The sequence below is a fragment of the Hordeum vulgare genome, chromosome 6H (genome assembly GCF_904849725.1).
Source record: "Hordeum vulgare subsp. vulgare chromosome 6H, MorexV3_pseudomolecules_assembly, whole genome shotgun sequence".
Lineage (NCBI taxonomy): Eukaryota > Viridiplantae > Streptophyta > Magnoliopsida > Poales > Poaceae > Hordeum > Hordeum vulgare.
The window spans coordinates 549,004,779-549,022,714 of NC_058523.1; the positions used below are offsets into that span (position 1 = coordinate 549,004,779).

At 47.6% G+C, this 17,936-nt stretch overlaps 1 protein-coding gene across 1 annotated transcript; it reads left to right on the top strand.

The window, feature by feature from the left end:
- Positions 1 to 9,272: 9,272 nt before the first annotated feature.
- On the top strand, positions 9,273 to 10,178 carry LOC123404429 (dehydration-responsive element-binding protein 1H-like). Its single transcript, XM_045098356.1, has one exon. It carries the CDS (start codon positions 9,273 to 9,275, stop codon positions 10,002 to 10,004), a length of 732 nt encoding a protein of 243 aa, XP_044954291.1. The 3' UTR covers positions 10,005 to 10,178.
- The last annotated feature ends 7,758 nt before the right edge of the window (positions 10,179 to 17,936 follow it).

Consider the following 17,936-nt stretch of genomic DNA (forward strand, 5'->3'; position numbering starts at 1 on the left):
AGTTTCTCTCGAGAGAATTGAGTGGGAGGAAGATAGAACTTGACGAGGTTATCGAACCTCTCATCCCTCTGGATGGTGGCGCAGGGCAAGGGGAAACCTCTGTCATTGCGACGCCGGTTGAGGAGGAAGTTAATGATGATGATCATGAAACTCCAGTTCAAGTTTCTGTTGAACCACGCAGGTCGACGAGATCACGCGCTGCTCCAGAGTGGTACGGTAATCCCGTCTTATCAATCATGTTGTTAGACAACAATGAACCTGCAAATTATGAAGAAGCAATGGTGGGCCCAGATTCCAACAAATGGCTAGAAGCCATGAAATCCGAGATAGGATCCATGTATGAGAACAAAGTGTGGACTTTGGAGATGCTGCCTGAGGGCCGCAAGGCTATTCAGAACAAATGGATCTTTAAGAAGAAGACGGACGCTGACGGTAATGTAACCGTTTATAAAGCTCGACTTGTGGCAAAGGGTTTTTCACAAGTTCCAGGAATTGACTACGATGAGACTTTCTCTCCCGTAGCGATGCTTAAGTCCGTCAGAATCATGTTAGCAATAGCTGCATTTTTCGATTATGAAATCTGGCAGATGGATGTCAAAACGGCGTTCCTTAATGGTTTCCTTAAGGAAGAGTTGTATATGATACAACCCGAAGGTTTTGTCGATCCTAAAAATGCTGACAAGGTGTGCAAGCTCCAGCGATCCATTTATGGACTGGTGCAAGCATCTCGGAGTTGGAACAAACGCTTTGATGAGGTGATCAAAGCATTTGGGTTTATACAAGTGGTTGGAGAATCTTGTATTTACAAGAAAGTGAGTGGGAGCTCTGTGGCGTTTCTAATATTATATGTGGATGACATATTACTGATTGGAAACAACGTAGAGCTTTTGGAGAGCATAAAAGGTTACTTGAATAAAAGTTTCTCTATGAAGGACCTAGGAGAAGCTGCTTACATTCTAGGCATTAAGATCTATAGGGATAGATCAAAACGCCTGATAGGACTTTCACAAAGCACATACCTTGATAAAGTTTTGAAGAGGTTCAAAATGGAACAGTCCAAGAAAGGGTTCTTGCCAGTGTTACAAGGTACGAGATTGAGTAAGACTCAGTGCCCAGCAACTGATGAAGATAGAGAGCATATGCGCTCCGTCCCCTATGCTTCAGCCATAGGCTCTATCATGTATGCGATGCTGTGCACTAGACCGGATGTTAGCCTGGCCATAAGTATGGCAGGTAGGTTCCAGAGTAATCCAGGAGTGGATCACTGGACGGCGGTCAAGAATATCCTGAAGTACCTGAAAAGGACTAAGGAGATGTTTCTCGTGTATGGAGGTGACGAAGAGCTCGCCGTAAAAGGTTACGTCGATGCAAGCTTTAACACAGATCCGGACGACTCTAAGTCGCAAACCGGATACGTATTTATTCTTAATGGGGTGCAGTAAGCTGGTGCAGTTCCAAGCAAAGCGTCGTAGCAGATTCTACATGTGAAGCGGAGTACATGGCTGCCTCGGAGGCGGCTAAGGAGGGTGTCTGGATGAAGCAGTTCATGACGGATCTTGGAGTGGTGCCAAGTGCACTAGATCCAATAACCTTGTTCTGTGACAACACTGGTGCCAATTTCTTAGCAAAGGAACCAAGGTTTCACAAGAAGACCAGACACATCAAACGACGCTTCAACCTCATCCGCGACTACGTCGAGGAGGAGGACGTAAATATATGCAAAGTGCACACGGATCTGAATGTAGCAGACCCGCTGACTAAACCTCTTCCACGGCCAAAACATGATCGACACCAGAACTGTATGGGTGTTAGATTTATTACAATGTAATTCACATGGTGATGTGAGGGCTAGATTATTGACTCTAGTGCAAGTGGGAGACTGTTGGAATTATGCCCTAGAGGCAATAATAAATGTATAGTTATTATTATAATTCCTGTATCAAGATAATAGTTTATTATCCATGCTATAATTGTATTGAATGAAGACTCATTTACATGTGTGGATACATAGACAAAACACCGTCCCTAGCATGCCTCTAGTTGGCTAGCCAGTTGATCGATGATAGTCAGTGTCTTCTGATTATGAACAAGGTGTTGTTGCTTGATAACTGGATCACGTCATTGGGAGAATCACGTGATGGACTAGACCCAAACTAATAGACGTAGCATGTTGATCGTGTCATTTTGTTGCTACTGTTTTCTGCGTGTCAAGTATTTATTCCTATGACCATGAGATCATATAACTCACTGACACCGGAGGAATGCTTTGTGTGTATCAAACGTCGCAACGTAACTGGGTGACTATAAAGATGCTCTACAGGTATCTCCGAAGGTGGTAGTTGAGTTAGTATGGATCAAGACTGGGATTTGTCACTCCGTGTGACGGAGAGGTATCTCGGGGCCCACTCGGTAATACAACATCACACACAAGCCTTGCAAGCAATGTAACTTAGTGTAAGTTGCGGGATCTTGTATTACGGAACGAGTAAAGAGACTTGCCGGTAAACGAGATTGAAATAGGTATGCGGATACTGACGATCGAATCTCGGGCAAGTAACATACCGAAGGACAAAGGGAATGACATACGGGATTATACGAATCCTTGGCACTGAGGTTCAAACGATAAGATCTTCGTAGAATATGTAGGATCCAATATGGGCATCCAGGTCCCGCTATTGGATATTGACCGAGGAGTCTCTCGGGTCATGTCTACATAGTTCTCGAACCCGCAGGGTCTGCACACTTAAGGTTCGACGTTGTTTTATGCGTATTTGAGTTATATGGTTGGTTACCGAATGTTGTTCGGAGTCCCGGATGAGATCACGGACGTCACGAGGGTTTCCGGAATGGTCCGGAAACGAAGATTGATATATAGGATGACCTCATTTGATTACCGGAAGGTTTTCGGAGTTACCGGGAATGTACCGGGAATGACGAATGGGTTCCGGAAGTTCACCGGAGGGGGGCAACCCACTCCGGGGAAGCCCATAGGTATTTGGGTGGGTCACACCAGCCCTTAGTGGGCTGGTGGGACAGCCCACCAATCCCCTATGCGCCAAGAGAGAAAAAATCAAAGGAAAGAAAAGAAAAAGGGAAGAAGTGGGAAGGGGGAAGGACTCCCTCCCACCAAACCAAGTAGGACTCGGTTTGGGGGGGGAGAGTCCTCCCCCCTGGCTCGGCCGACCCCTTGGGGATCCCTTGGACCCCAAGGCAAGGTCCCCCTCCCTCCTCCTATATATATGGGGCTTTTAGGGCAGATTTGAGACGACTTTCTCACGGCTGCCCGACCACATACCTCCATAGTTTTTCCTCTAGATCGTGTTTCTGCGGAGCTCGGGCGGAGCCCTGCTGAGACAAGATCATCACCAACCTCCGGAGCGCCGTCACGCTGCCGGAGAACTCTTCTACCTCTCCGTCTCTCTTGCTGGATCAAGAAGGCCGAGATCATCGTCGAGCTGTACGTGTGCTGAACGCGGAGGTGCCGTCCGTTCGGTACTAGATCGTGGGACTGATCGCGGGATTGTTCGCGGGGCGGATCGAGGGACGTGAGGACGTTCCACTACATCAACCGCAATCTCTAATCGCTTCTGCTGTACGATCTACAAGGGTACGTAGATCACTCATCCCCTCTCGTAGATGGACATCACCATGATAGGTCTTCGTGCGCGTAGGAAAATTTTTGTTTCCCATGCGACGTTCCCCAACACGGCCGTCATGGGAGGCATGGGTCGCTTTGGAGCACCCTCTGACGCTATGGCATGAGTTTTGCTTCTCTCATGGGAGGCATGAGTTTTGCTTCTCTCATGGGAGGCATGGGTGCACCTCCGGCCATTGGTGGAATGTCTTTTGATGTGCCTCCTCACACACATTCCCATGAAGATGCCGTTGAAGATCTTGCCAACACCGTCGAAGCTCCACGTGATGCGGTGCGTGATGAGGTTAGGGAGGAAGATTCATCTTCGGAGGCGGAAGAATCGTCTTCGGAAGATGAGGACGAAGACGAGGAAGATGATGATTGATGTGTCTTTCATTTATGTCTTGAACTTTAGTTTGCATTTTGAACTTGGTTGGATGAACTTGTGGGTATGAACTTTTATTCATCAACTTGTTTGTGTCAAATTTTACATGTTCATTACATTTTTGTGCGCACCGTATTTTTGCGCGCGCTGCATTTTAACGCAGCTGCTGGAGCCAGCGTTGCGGGTCGCGCCAAACCAGCTGATAGGTCCGCGGCAAACAGGTTTTTTACGCGCGACGCGTTCGGTGCCTGTAGGAGATGCTCTTAACATGTTGTGTCCGGTTAATGTGCTTCACTATTTTTATATATGTATATGCTACTGGAAAAGTAGTGGCACCGTTGCACGACAGCACAACAAAACTGCGATGCAATACTACCTTCACTAGACTGGAATGCGTGAGCGGAAAGATGAGAGGAAACTCGTGTGCGGGCTGCAGCTCGTTTTGTTTATTCAGCCAGCGACTGAGTATTCAGCGGCGCGACCTGATGGATGGGTTTGGGGCTCAGGCTGAGCCGACATAGGACTAGGAGCACAGCAGATTCCGATTCCGCGAAGCTAATCCTTCCCACCGCAACGGAAAGGTCCACGACCTCGCGCGTCATCGCTGCATGATGACGAAGGCAATGCTGGTTTCCCCGCGGTGTGCTTATTAAAATGCATCCGCATCTTGGATTTTAACTTTTCACATGGTTAATGGTATAGCCAACTGCTGATTATAAATCATCTTATAACTTTTCTTATAGCTAGCTTGTATAATAGTTAGCTATAAAATAATACTTCCTCCATTACAGTATATTAGGCGTATCTCACGGGTCTTTGGGACCTAAATGTTTTTTATTGATAGAAAAAACCGAACCACCGAGCTGTAGAAGCGTCTAATTAATTACAAAACTGACGCATTAGTACTTCCTCGCATGCATTGGTGAAGACGATTTCCAAAACACCATAATTAATAGGCTAATTAATGTCATGGGTCTTATTTCCTTTTAATTATGAAAAATTATTGTTTTGGAGATACGCCCAACATACTGTGATGACCTTTCATTCTCACAAAGTACCTAGGAGCACATGTTAGAGCTAGCTCTTCACGAAGAGCCCGCTTCCCTTCTCTCTCATCTTCTCTCTCATATAACTCAACAAAAATATAGTATTTTAATCCTTACAGCATGCTGACTGTAACTTATTGTACTTGCTCTAAGGCAATTCCACCGCGCGACCCCAAACGAACGTCTGATTTCGTTCGGATTTTGTCTGTTTGGGGTAGAAAAACGGACAACGGATGCCGAACAGAGGTCGGACAAAGTCCTTTCACCCAACGTTGCTACCCCATTTTTTGAGAGCTTGGTCAGATCCATCAGGCCCCGCCGCTCCCGTGCCCCGCCGCGGCGCCTCGCCACGCCCTGCCCCGCCGCTCCCGTGCCCGCACCCCGCCGCTCCCGTGCCTGGCCGAGCCCGCGCCCTGCCTACTCCAGCGCCTCGGCGAGAAGGCAGCACCGGAGGTGGGGGCGAGGGCAGCGCGTGCGCCGGCGAAGGACAGCACAGGCGGGCATGATGGTCACGGGAGAGAAGATGGGGAGAGAGGATGACATGTGGGCCAGACACGGACACAAGCGGACGAAGAGGACGCGAAGGCGGACGTTTTATGTCCGCTTTTGCCCCAAACCCAGAGCAACTTTGATCTGGAAATATGATAGAAACGAACACGGACATGGTAAAAAATGGGTATGCTTCCGCGCGGTGGGTCGTTTATTTTGTCCGTTTTACCTCAAACGGACACACCCGGACGATTTAGGGTCGCGCGGTAGAGTTGACCTAAAGGTCTTTTTAAGAACTTTTGTACAATTACGTAAAAAAACGAAAAATTCTGTACATGATTAGTTGCCAGTAACATCATATTAGTTATTTTTAACATCAGCGATGCTTCATTTAACAAAGATTGACAGGAACGAGACACGGGCCGGGGTGACAACCCATCGGAGGTATAGCCCTCGCGGGAGGAGCCGCACGAGATGCTTCTTCCTTCTCCGCTGACCCGAGCAAGAGGCCGTCAAAGTACGCGAGAAAAGAGCTAGGTACATTCCGGAATCTCAAACATTGCTAGAACCGGTTTTCAAATAAATAATTTATTGAAAATCAGTCATAAATGTCATCAGTTTAGAAAAATATTTTTCACTGATAGTCTCATGTTGATACAGAAACCAGTAGTATTTAATACTAAACATAGTAGAGCAGGGTTCGCTTTACAATTTATTACAACATGCCTATAGTCTCTCAAGGATATGTTACAGTGGTCATGGGATAGCTCTACCGCTCGTAATAAATTAGACACGTCATATCAGGGTGAAGTGACATGGCATAAGTAATACTACGCGCCAAGCGTCAGAGTGACGCTTGACGATTTACTCGTGGTGGTGGAAGCGGTGAAATAATACAACGACGGACTCCATGATCGCAAGACTGTCTGGGACTCCTCTAGGCGTCAGACTCGCTATCGACCTCTTCATCCATGAGGTCTCCTTCATCCATATCTGGGCACATCACCAAACGAGTGAGTACTTCAAAAAATACTCGCCAACAGTTTGAACAAAAGATGAGGTGCATGGAGCAATTTTATTGTGCATGGTTAAATGTTAAGCTTATCATGATAGAGAGAGTAATACTAGTTAAGTTAGAGTAGATAAGTCGGATGATAGTCCTCTTGAAATATCCAAATAAAAAATAAAATGTATCGATCGGGTGTCTCGAGCGACGCCTCAAAAGGTTAACAGATAGGATAATAACCATCGTTGGGCGTTTAAGCGACAACACATGTAGGGCATAATAATATAACAAGCCGTAGTCGGGCATCTTAGCGACACCACGGAAAAGGACATAAATAAATAACAACCCACAGTAGGGCATCTTAGCGATGCCATAGAAAGAGCATAAATAAATAACAAGCCACAATCAGGCATCTTAGCGATTGATACGTCCCAAACGTATCTATAATTTCTACTTGCTCCATGCAAGTTTTGAGTGATATTGCTATGTGTTTTGTACACTTTCATACCTTTTTCAACATATTTGGACTAACCTACTAACTCAGTGCACCCAATGTCAGTTTATGTCTGGTGATGTCTGTGAATTGCAGGTTTATACCCATATTTACAGTGCTCGAAAAATTACACAAAATATATATAAAAAATCAGCGTTTCAGAAGACTCGAGACGACCGAAGGAGGGCCAGAGGGGGGCCACCAGGCCTCCAGGCGCCCTGGTGGCGCGGCCTGCCCCCTAGCCGCGCGAGGAGGCCGCCTGGGTGGGGCCCACCCCCTCTCGTGCCCTACCTTGGCTCCTCTTTTTACCCCGTGGAGAAAACCCTAATGTCGGAACTGCTTTCTCCAGAAGCAATTCCGATCTCCGCCGCCATCACCAACAAGTTTTGGGGGACCAGAATTCCTGTGTCGGCACCCTGCCGGGACGGGGAAGTGCCCCCGGATTCATCTCCATCGACGTTGCTTCCTCCCTCCATGAAGCAGGAGTAGTTTCTTCTCGGGGCTGAGGCCTTCTACAGTAGCTATGTGGTTAATTATCTCTCCCATAATGTGATCTTGATTGTGATCATAGGCCATGTTAACCTAGGGGTGATCCCATGATTTTTCCCCCTTCTTCTATGTATTGGATTGATGTACTCACCTGATCTTATCTAGTATAATCCCCGAGACCATCAGAACTGCTACAGGTCATGTTACGTCCACGGTCAGACGATGGTACGAGACCGGTGGCGCAATCGAATATCGCCGGAGGGGCCGTTGGTCCTTACGTTAGAGCTTTTGTTGTGCTACACGTTGCTGCCATGAAGCTCCAATGGAGCATCGCCAGAGCCGCGCTGGTGCGTTGTAGCTCTGCAGGCGTCGCGTGGTGCTGCCATGAAGTTGCAATGGAGCATCGTCGGAGGGGCCGTTGGTCCTTACGTTAGAGCTTTTGTTGTGCTACACGTTGCTGCCATGAAGCTCCAATGGAGCATCGCCAGAGCCGCGCTGGTGCGTTGTAGCTCTGCAGGCGTCGCGTGGTGCTGCCATGAAGTTGCAATGGAGCATCGTCGGAGGGGCCATCGGTGCTTGCGTTGGAGCTTTTGCTGCACTAGACGGTGCTTCCATGGAGCTCCAATGGAGCATAACCGGAGCAGCAATGCTGTGTTGTAGCTTTGCAAGCTTCGCGCGGTGCTGCCATGAAATTGCAATGGAGCATCGTCGGCGACCGTCATGCGACACACGATGGCCAGCTTGGTGCCTCCTGCAACATCACCGGTGCTGCATACTATGCCCGACGTTGCCCTCCAACTTTTGCAGCGCCGTCATTGTTGCATGGGCGACCGATGCAACGAGAACGCGGTCGGTGCTACATTCAGCGGCGTCGCAGCATCGCCGTTGTTGCGAGGTCGCCGGCGTCGGGTGCATTGGTGTAGTAGTAGTCAGTTTTCTCTTTATATCATAGTCGTTTGTTTTGTTGAGAGGAGGCGGTTCAGACAATGTCGGCCTGCTAGCTGCAAGACGAGAAGAGAAGCATGAATGGGTGGCTGAGTTGCTATGATCCGACGGGCCACATGTGCCTAATCTGACGATTAGCTAGCCGGATGATTTTTTAAGAAGATCATCCGGCTGATCCGTAACAGCCGTCCTAATTAAAACTCCGATGCTAGCTTTATTCATTTTTTTAATAGATACCGACATGCGTGTACATGGAACCCAAAACGCCCTTGAAATTTCAGTTTGAGCAAAGCCCTCGCCAGTTGCCCCCAGTATGCCAGTCGCTAGCCTCACGAGTCACGCGTGGCACCTGGCCTGACCTTCTTCACACTCACCTAGCGAACATGCAAACGCCAGGCAGGAAAGCGCCATATTTCCCACGTGGTAATATCTGCCGCTTGTGGAAAGCGCCAGCATGCCACACGTCGCCATCTCATGTCGCGGCTTAACAACACGTGATCCCAGCTGGCGTCCTGGAGATGGACTGCTACACCAAGCAGCGTTATCCGCTGGAACAGCACACAAAACGGCGTCAGCTGCGTTTCAAAAGCGCGTCTTGTCGACTGGACGCGACATAGGAAAGCGCCGGGCCCAAGCACGCGGCTAAGCAAACAGCTGTCATCTTATTGTTACACGTATAAATACGCACACGCACGAGCATGACACTAAGTAACACTCTCACTCTCTCGCTCGAGCACAAGCCCCAAGCTAGCTACCACCACCGACCTATCGACCGGCAGCCAGCCATGGACATGGGCCTCGAGCACTCGAGCTCTGCCTCCTCGTCCACGACCGAGGGCGGCGGGGCGGCGTGGCCGTGGCCCCCGAAGCGCCCCGCGGGCCGTACCAAGTTCCGGGAGACGCGGCACCCCGTGTTCCGCGGCGTGCGGCGCCGCGGCAGCGCCGGCCGGTGGGTCTGCGAGGTGCGCGTCCCCGGGGAGCGCGGCACGCGCCTCTGGCTCGGGACGTACGTCACCGCCGAGGGGGCCGCGCGCGCGCACGACGCCGCCATGCTCATGCTGCGCGGCCGTTCCGCCGCGTGCCTCAACTTCCGGGACTCCGCGTGGCTGCTTGCCGTGCCGCCCGCGTTCTCCAACCTCTCTGATGTCCGGCGCGCGGCCGTCCAGGCCGTCGCGGAATTCCTGCGCCGTCCGGAGGCCACGAGTGCCGCTGCAGCGGTCCAGGAAGTCACCTCCAGCGTGGTCGTCCCGTCGTCGGCGGCCTGCAGTGTCCCCTCGGCCGATACGGCGCAGACCTCCGGTGAAGCCACTTTTGAGGTGCCGGCCGCATTAGACATGGACATGTTCGAGCTCGACTGCTTGTTTGGGGAGACGGACTCGGACACGTACTACTACGCGAACCTTGCGCAGGGCCTGCTCATGGAGCCACCGCCTACGGTGGCCACCGGGGCGTACTGGGAAAATGTAGACTGCGCCGACGGCGGAGCAGGAGCTGATGTCGCGCTCTGGAGTTACTAGGACTAATATCGACAGTCTCCGATTCGATCGACTCGGCCATTTTTTACCCAGCTCCGTCGTAATCCCTTCGAGTTTAAGCCGGTTTGATCATCATCCAACGTCGTGAGGAGCAGTCCATCGATCGCAGCATCAAATTCGATGGTTGCATATGTCTTCTCAGGTGTGTCCCCTCAGTCCTGGTAGCCTGGTAGCAGGATCGATACTGTGTATCCCTTTATTTTATTTATATTTATAGAAGAAATAGCGGTAGCAAAAGTAACTGGGTCCTCCCTGCAATTTGAAGGGGGGAAATCTGTATAGTACATGTAATATGCTACTATATTTTTTTGCGGGAAAAAAAACTTGTATTACTCACGTAGCCAAACTATTTTCAGAGGGCCTGGACCTAGCCAAACAGCAATACGACCACTAGTTCTACCATATACTGAGCTAAGGTATGACTGACAATGTTGTTGTTTCGTCGAACATGAGCAATACAAGTATTTCGAAGTGCCATGAGCGATTTAATCTCACGCATCAGAAAACCATACCGAGATCTATCAAGACCTTCATTCCTCACCATATAATGTATGTAGCTTCAAGACAGTCGGACTCGATTATGATACAAAGATTACTCCACTGCAATGCAAGCGACAAACCCTGTTTGATGGCCAACAATTCCGCCTCCAGTGCGTTCGCGCAGTAACACAAGCTTCTACATGAAGAGAAAATTATAGCACCCCTATGATTCCTTTGTATCATGCCTATACCAGCAGCTTCGTTCTCTCACAAGAAGGAACCATCTGTGTTCAGTTTTACCCATCCATCCTCACGTGCGTTCCATGAGGATTCCATATCTTGTTCAAAGACCACATTTTTTTTGGAGGTGCAAGATCGCTCAGTACAGATTTTCCTTTGATAGGCCAAATTTTTAAGGCCTCATAATCAATTAAGGTTTTAAATTAAAATTGAAACACCCAATTTTATCCGGATCAGCAATTCCTTAAGGAACTCTCTTATACAATTATTTTAAATCACTATGCTCCCTAATTCCTACCAGCAACTCCATCAGACCCCGCATCCCGCCCCGGCCCGCAAAATAACCGTCAAAGTGCGGGTCGGGGCAAAAAAAACTGTCCGATCAGACCCCGTATATCGCCCCGGCCCGCAAATTTTTTTGCGGGGCGCGGCAAACTTCTCCCCCAACCTCTAGTTTTACGGGGTGAGAGGTCGACCCGAGCTCAGCCCCTATCCGCAGCGAGATTTGGCGGGAGGGACATTTCCGCGCGGCCTTTCCCCACTCGCCCCACCCGTCACCACCATTGCATCGCCACCGCACGCTCCGGTGCATCCTCCGCGGACGTCCCTCGCCGCCATGGACGCCTCCTTGCTGCCCCCCGTCACCGTTGAGGTCGCGCATGCTCCTTCCCCTCAGACGGATCCCGTCGCCGGCCATGTTGGCCCCGCCGTGGCTCTAGCTAGCGCCGCTCTTGCCCGCAAGCGGCAGGGCAACGTGGTCGTGCAGGGTAGAAATCCGGCAACCCCCGCCGCGAAGGCTCGCGCTCCGGGCACCAACGCTGTTGCGCGACCTCGGCCGGCGGCGGAGAGGATCACCAAGGTCGCGGGCGTCAAGAGGAAGAGGATTCCGGCTACAAACAAGCCGCCTCCTCCATCCTCTCACTCCATCCCGGAAAGAGATGCCCCGGCGATGCCGTTCAACGGTGCCGCTCCCCCCGCAAGCGAGGTGTTCGACGAAATGGCCGGAAGGTATGCGTCTTCGGTCATGGCCATTTCCTTTCGTTTTCGCCATTTGTTGTGATATCTCGTGACTCGTTAATCGTTCAATATAGCGGTGGTTCAAACAATCCAACTTCCGAGTTCGTGAACTTGTTGGACACCAATGTCGTTGACATTGGTCAAGCCCCGTTTGCCGCATTCGACTATAATGACATCGAGGTTGGCGTGAATGATCATGGTTGTGAGGACGATTTGGCGGAGATCGAAGCGGAAGCCTATGAGGAATCGCAATCAAAATCTGGGAAAAGCCAAAGATCGAAGAACTACACGATCTTGGAAGATCAAGCTTTGATCCAAGCATGAAGTGCGGTGTCTCTTGATGCATGCACGGGTACTTCTCAAACCGCCAAGAGATATTGGCAAAGGATCGAAGATCAATACTTCCGCATTATGACAAAGTATCCAAATAGGACTGCACGCACATTTCGGTCGCTTCAAGGGCGTTGGAAGAATATCAAGCCTATGTGCAGCCGTTGGGTAGCTTGCTTGAAGCAAGTACGCAATGCACCTCCAAGTGGGACCGTGGAATCCGACTATGTGAGTTTGTTTTGCCTTTGTTCAAGTTGTGCATAATCATATTTGCATCGTGAGAATTGATTACATCACTTTGTTCACATTGTGTAGGACAAGATTGCCCAACATAGATACAAAGACATGGAAGCTTCGGAAGGCAAATTCTTCAAACTAGAGCATTGTTCGGAGTTGCTCCAAAAATGCGAGAAGTAGAAGTTGATCGACAAAGAATCCCCACTGAAGAGGGGCTGACTTACAAACATGGATGAAGATGAGGATGATGATGTCCCAAGAAATTTGAACAAGCCCGACGGCGACAAGAAGACTAAGGAGAAGATGAAGAGAGAGCTTGAGGGAGAAGATTGATGCCATGATGCAATCAAACGAGTTGATGTTGTCGAAGTCATTGGAGATCAAGAAAGATTTGGCCGAGAAGAAGGCAAAAGAGAAGCAAGAAAAGTGGCAATTGCTCAAAGAAGAGGGGCTCCGCAAAGCTCCCATTAAGGAGAGAACAGCACGCGCCGCTGAAAACAAATCCATGTCCTTGTTGCTCGTCGAAGAGAACAAGATCATGTCAATGAACCGCGATGACATGGACGACCTCATCAAAACATGGCATGATATGGAAAGGAGAGAGATCTTGAAGAGGAGAATGGTCGCGTCGGCCGGTTCGTGTTATAGTTCTGGTGATGTTTTCTCTGCTCCATATGGTGGCAATGTCGATGACTTCGGTGCGCGAGTTGGGACAAGCGCCGGAGGTGGATTCGGTGCTGCCAATGAACTTCAAGATGGACTCGATGGCACGGAGCGAAGATCGACCAAGATGATGCAAGGCCCTATTTTGTGTTTGTCGTACTGAACTTGGCTTTTATTTGCGCGCAAAACTGTGTTATGTTTGTTTGAATTTGAACTTATTTGTGGGAACTTATGTCAAATGCGAGAATTGAGTGTTTTCTGTTTTCGGGTCGACACGACGGTGTCCGAATAGACCCCGCAAAAGCTGACCCGTATAAAAGCATATTCGGCGAATATACTTTTATACGAGTCCGATTGGGGGGTCTGCATCTGCGGCCGTCCGAGCCAGCCTGCAAAAGCGGTTTTCCCCAAACTGCAAACGCGTTTTGCTGGCCGGCGGGATGCGGGGTGTGCTAGAGTTGCTCTAAGTTCTCTCATTCGATTGAGGTATGCAATTTTATTGCAAGGATTTTGACTCGATCAATCCTTGGTTGTGTAGATAAAATCTCTAACTTTACTAAGCACCCTAATTCAACTAAGTTCTTCATTTCAAATTGGATACACGATTCATTGGGTCATTTACCTAGTCTTCGTGGTGGATCCCTCGATGAGTGGGTCCCTTGATATGTGTATGGGTGTTTTGAGCCTTTGATGGCAAAAAGAAAGTGATGTCTATGACACAATTAGCACCAGCATAACACATGCAGCCAACAACATAGATAAGTTTCTCGCGTATTTGTATTAGAGATAAATACACTCACTGTCCTTGGACTTGAGACGAAAGCACGATACGGTCAACTGTAAGTGCATCTAGTACCCCTTAGTGATTTTGGTGGTTTGAAGACTTATAGGTTAAGTATCTAATGTGTTCATGAGTGTACACAGGATCTATAAGTCGCTAAGGAGTTTGAAAATATTCGATGAATATCGACCCCTAAAAATGTATATCTTCGGTTGAAGAAATTGGTCTGAAGCTGAAGATTTGAATCGCAGAGAATTTGCGATGAAATTGGTATTCCTCATGAAGATATTGAAATTGAGGAATTCGGTGTGTCGTGAAGAAAATCATTTTGAATACTTTGAAGCATGAAGATTTACTCTTTCTGTTTTATTTTCTTCACACTTGAGTAATAGGAACACCGTACTGTTAAAGGGGGTCGAGGTAACACATTGTAATGAATTTCCTCATGATGCTCAACCCAAGCCTAATCCTACCAAAAGCCTCAAGTGAGGAATATGAGTGACATGAGGACTCTCACAGCTGAGGGTCCCGACCATTTCGATAATCACGCCACATCATTGGTCTTATCCACACCAACGGTCATATTAGTTAAGGGCATTAATGTCAAATCATGTCGGGATGCTCCCAGGCTATAAATAGCCACCCCCACAACCATTAGTTGGTTGGCTGCTCCGTTAGAAACTGACACTTGTCATAAGAGCAACCCAAATTCCTCAGAGTCTTCGAGAGTAATTCATCAGTGAGGAAATACCCCAAACACCAAACCACAAACCGAAAACCAAGTGATTGAGCATCACTGAAGAAGTTGTTCCTGTGTGGGACTGAAGCCTTTTACCTTTGAGGACTGTGCATCCTCTACACGGTTAGGCGTCATGGTCTAGAGCAATCCAGCAGTCAATTGTGGATCGCCGGGTGACCAAGTTTGTGAGGGTTTGGAAGTCTGCCGTGAAGACTTACCTCGAGTGTTGGGCGAGGACTGTGTGTTCTTAGCCCAAGGAGAATACGGTAGGGACTGTGTGTCCCGGGACTGTGTGTATTTTGGTTTCAATACCAAGCCGCTCCAAACCAGATGTACAACTGTCACAGCAGTTGGAACTGGGTCATCAACTACTGTCTTCGCTGTGAAACGGGTTCTAATTCCTCAACTCCTTATATTCCTCAGATTATGTGTTGATGATTTTCACTGTCACTGTTTGAAGAATTTGCTGAAGACTTTCTCTGAAATTCCTCAAACCCAAATTCTTCATGCAAGTTAATCCTCATATGTTTTCTGCGTGCCTGCTTACTGTGCAATCTGTTTTCACATTCATCATACTGAAAAACTGCCATAGTGAAACTTTGCACTCCTGATCCTTTACTGTTTCCGCTCGAAGTTAGTCATCAGTGAGGAATTTCCTCAGTGATGAAATTCTAAAAATCTCATATTCACCCCCTCTAGTCGATATAACGCACTTTCAATTGGTATCAGAGCAAGGTACTCCCTTGTTCTTTTTGATTTTGGTTTAACCACCTGGAGTTTTAGTTATGTCGACTGCACGCATGATTAAGGTTACTGCAGCATGTCCTACTTTCGAAGGAAAGAACTTTCCCTTCTGGAAGACCAAGATGCAGATGCATCTACAAGCTATTGACAATGATCTCTGGTATATTGTGGAACATGGTGTCCCCATCATCTCTTCTAGTATCTCTGTTGCTGATGTGAAGAAATTCAAGCAACTTGATTCTCAAGCGAAGAATATCATCTGTGGCCATCTGAGCCCAGGCCAGTTTGGAAGAGTGAGTGCTTTGGGCTCAGCGACACTTATTTGGGAGAGACTGTGCAAAGTAAATGAAGGAGTATCAACCCAGTGTGATTCTCGTGTTGATGTTCTTCGCAATCTCTTCAATCGCTTCAAGAGGCTCGACAATGAAAGCTGCCAAGATACCTTTGATCGCCTCACTGACATATCAAATGAACTGCAAGCACTGGGAGCTCGAGACATTACTGATCACGATGTTGTGAAGAAACTGCTAAGAACTTTGGATTCTTCATTTGATACTTTAGTCCTGATGATTCAAGAAAGACCAGACTACAAGATGCTTGATCCAGCTGATATACACGAAAGACTCAATACTCATGAATTTCAGCAAGAAGAAAAGAAAGATCTATATGGACCAAGCTATTCTAGACCACGTGCACTGAAGGCTAGAGCAATTTCCTCATCTGAAGAAGAAGACTCGGATCATAGCATTGGTGATCCTGAAGAATTTGGACAGGAGCTTGCAATGCTCGTGAGGAAATTCCAGAGGTTTACACGACGTGGCCAGTTCGATAAATCTTCATGAAGAGATATGAGAAAATCAGAATCTTCATCTGAGGACTACAAGAAAAGAACCTGCCACAAATGCAAGAAATCAGGTCACTACATTGCTGATTGTCCCTGTTGGGGAAAGGAATCAAAGAAGAAGAAATACAAGGATGACAATTCTGATGACTCGAAGAAGAAGAAGAAATCTTCAAAATCTTCATCTTCAAAGCCCTCATCGCACAAGAAGACTAGTTTCAGAAAGGCTCAGGCACTTATTGGCAAGGAAATGGATTCGGAGGCAGAATCAGAGGAATGTGATGAAGAGGAGGGTTCTGATGAAGACTCAAAATCCAGACAGGCCAGTCTTTCACTTGCAACCACTTTCGTCAGCAAGTCAATCTTCAACCTTGAATAAGATGATAACACCATCCACACTGATGACTATGCTGATGACTTCGCTCCAACCTATTGCTTCATGGCAAAAGGTTCAAAGGTACCGAATGATGTTTCCTCCTTTGATTCAAGTGATTGTGAACCTAATGATTATAAAAAACCCAGTTACAGTAAACTTGCTATCATTGCCACTAAACAACAAACTGCCCTGGAAAAACTTCAGAAACTGCTAGATAGGACTGATGATCTGTTGAATGATGAAATGAATCTTACCCAAACCCTCACTGAAGATGTGAAAAGTCTTCAGTTGAGATTTGATAATCTTCAAGATCGTCATGATACACTCCTTGTTGATCATGAGAAACTTCCCTATGAATTTCTTCAAAGGAAGCTTGATCTAGAGAAGTTGAGGATTTCTCATGATGATCTTCGTATGGAAAATGATTCGTTACTAGCTCAACAGATCAGCGCTGCTCAAGCTGAATTCATTCCTCCTTGTCTTAAATGCATTGAATGTGAAACTGCTAATTCTTCACCGGAATCATCAAATGCTTCTATTGCTACAAAATCATCAACTGCTCTTGTAGTGTCAAATTCCTCACTTGAGGAAAACACAAATGTCACTGATGAAAATGCAGGGCTGAAGGAATTGTATGTGACAGGCATATACAAAAGTCTCAAAGGACATCAAACCCTTTGTGATGTGCCCAAAAAGAAGATCTTGAACAGGAACCCGAGGAAAGAAGGAATTGCCTTTGAGAGGAAGTTAAATGCCGATGGATCTTATTGGAAACCTAAGCAGTATCCCAAAACCTCATGGGTTGCTGCTATTGGGCCTCCTTTTGATCCACCCAATCTAATTGGCTTTTCATGTAAATTATCCTATTCCTCAGATGAGTCATTTGACTCCAACTATAAACTGTTCAAAAATCAAGCTGGTGAAGTCTTTGCTCGATATGTTGGAACTAACTGCAGGAATGGCCCTCCCTTGAGGAAAATCTGGGTTGCCAAAAGTTGTCTTGAAAATGTTCAGGTGAATGTCCTCATGACACCACCAATGAAGAATCTGAACCCTAGATCAAATTCCTCAGGAGGACCAAAGTCTTCAAGAGGATCAAAATCCTCAACTAGTCAATATTATGCTTGTACCCGTGCTAATGCTTCTAACATGCAGGGAAACTACAAGGAATATGAATATGAGCGTTACTCTTCAAATCATAATGTTCATAAATCCTCAAACTAGTTCTCTGCATATTCATATGAGTACTTTAACCCCCCTACTGCTAAGAGAAGTGCATTAGCTTCAATGCCTCCTTTCTCATATGGTGCTCGCAGGATGATGAATGCTTTACCACCCCTTCAGATGTGGGTGGTGAAGAAATTGAACTAATCACTTCTGCAGGTCAGGTCTCCAGATGAAAATCATCATCTGAAGAATTTGCTGGAGACCTGAGGAAATGCTTGATAGGACGCAGGCTAATATTG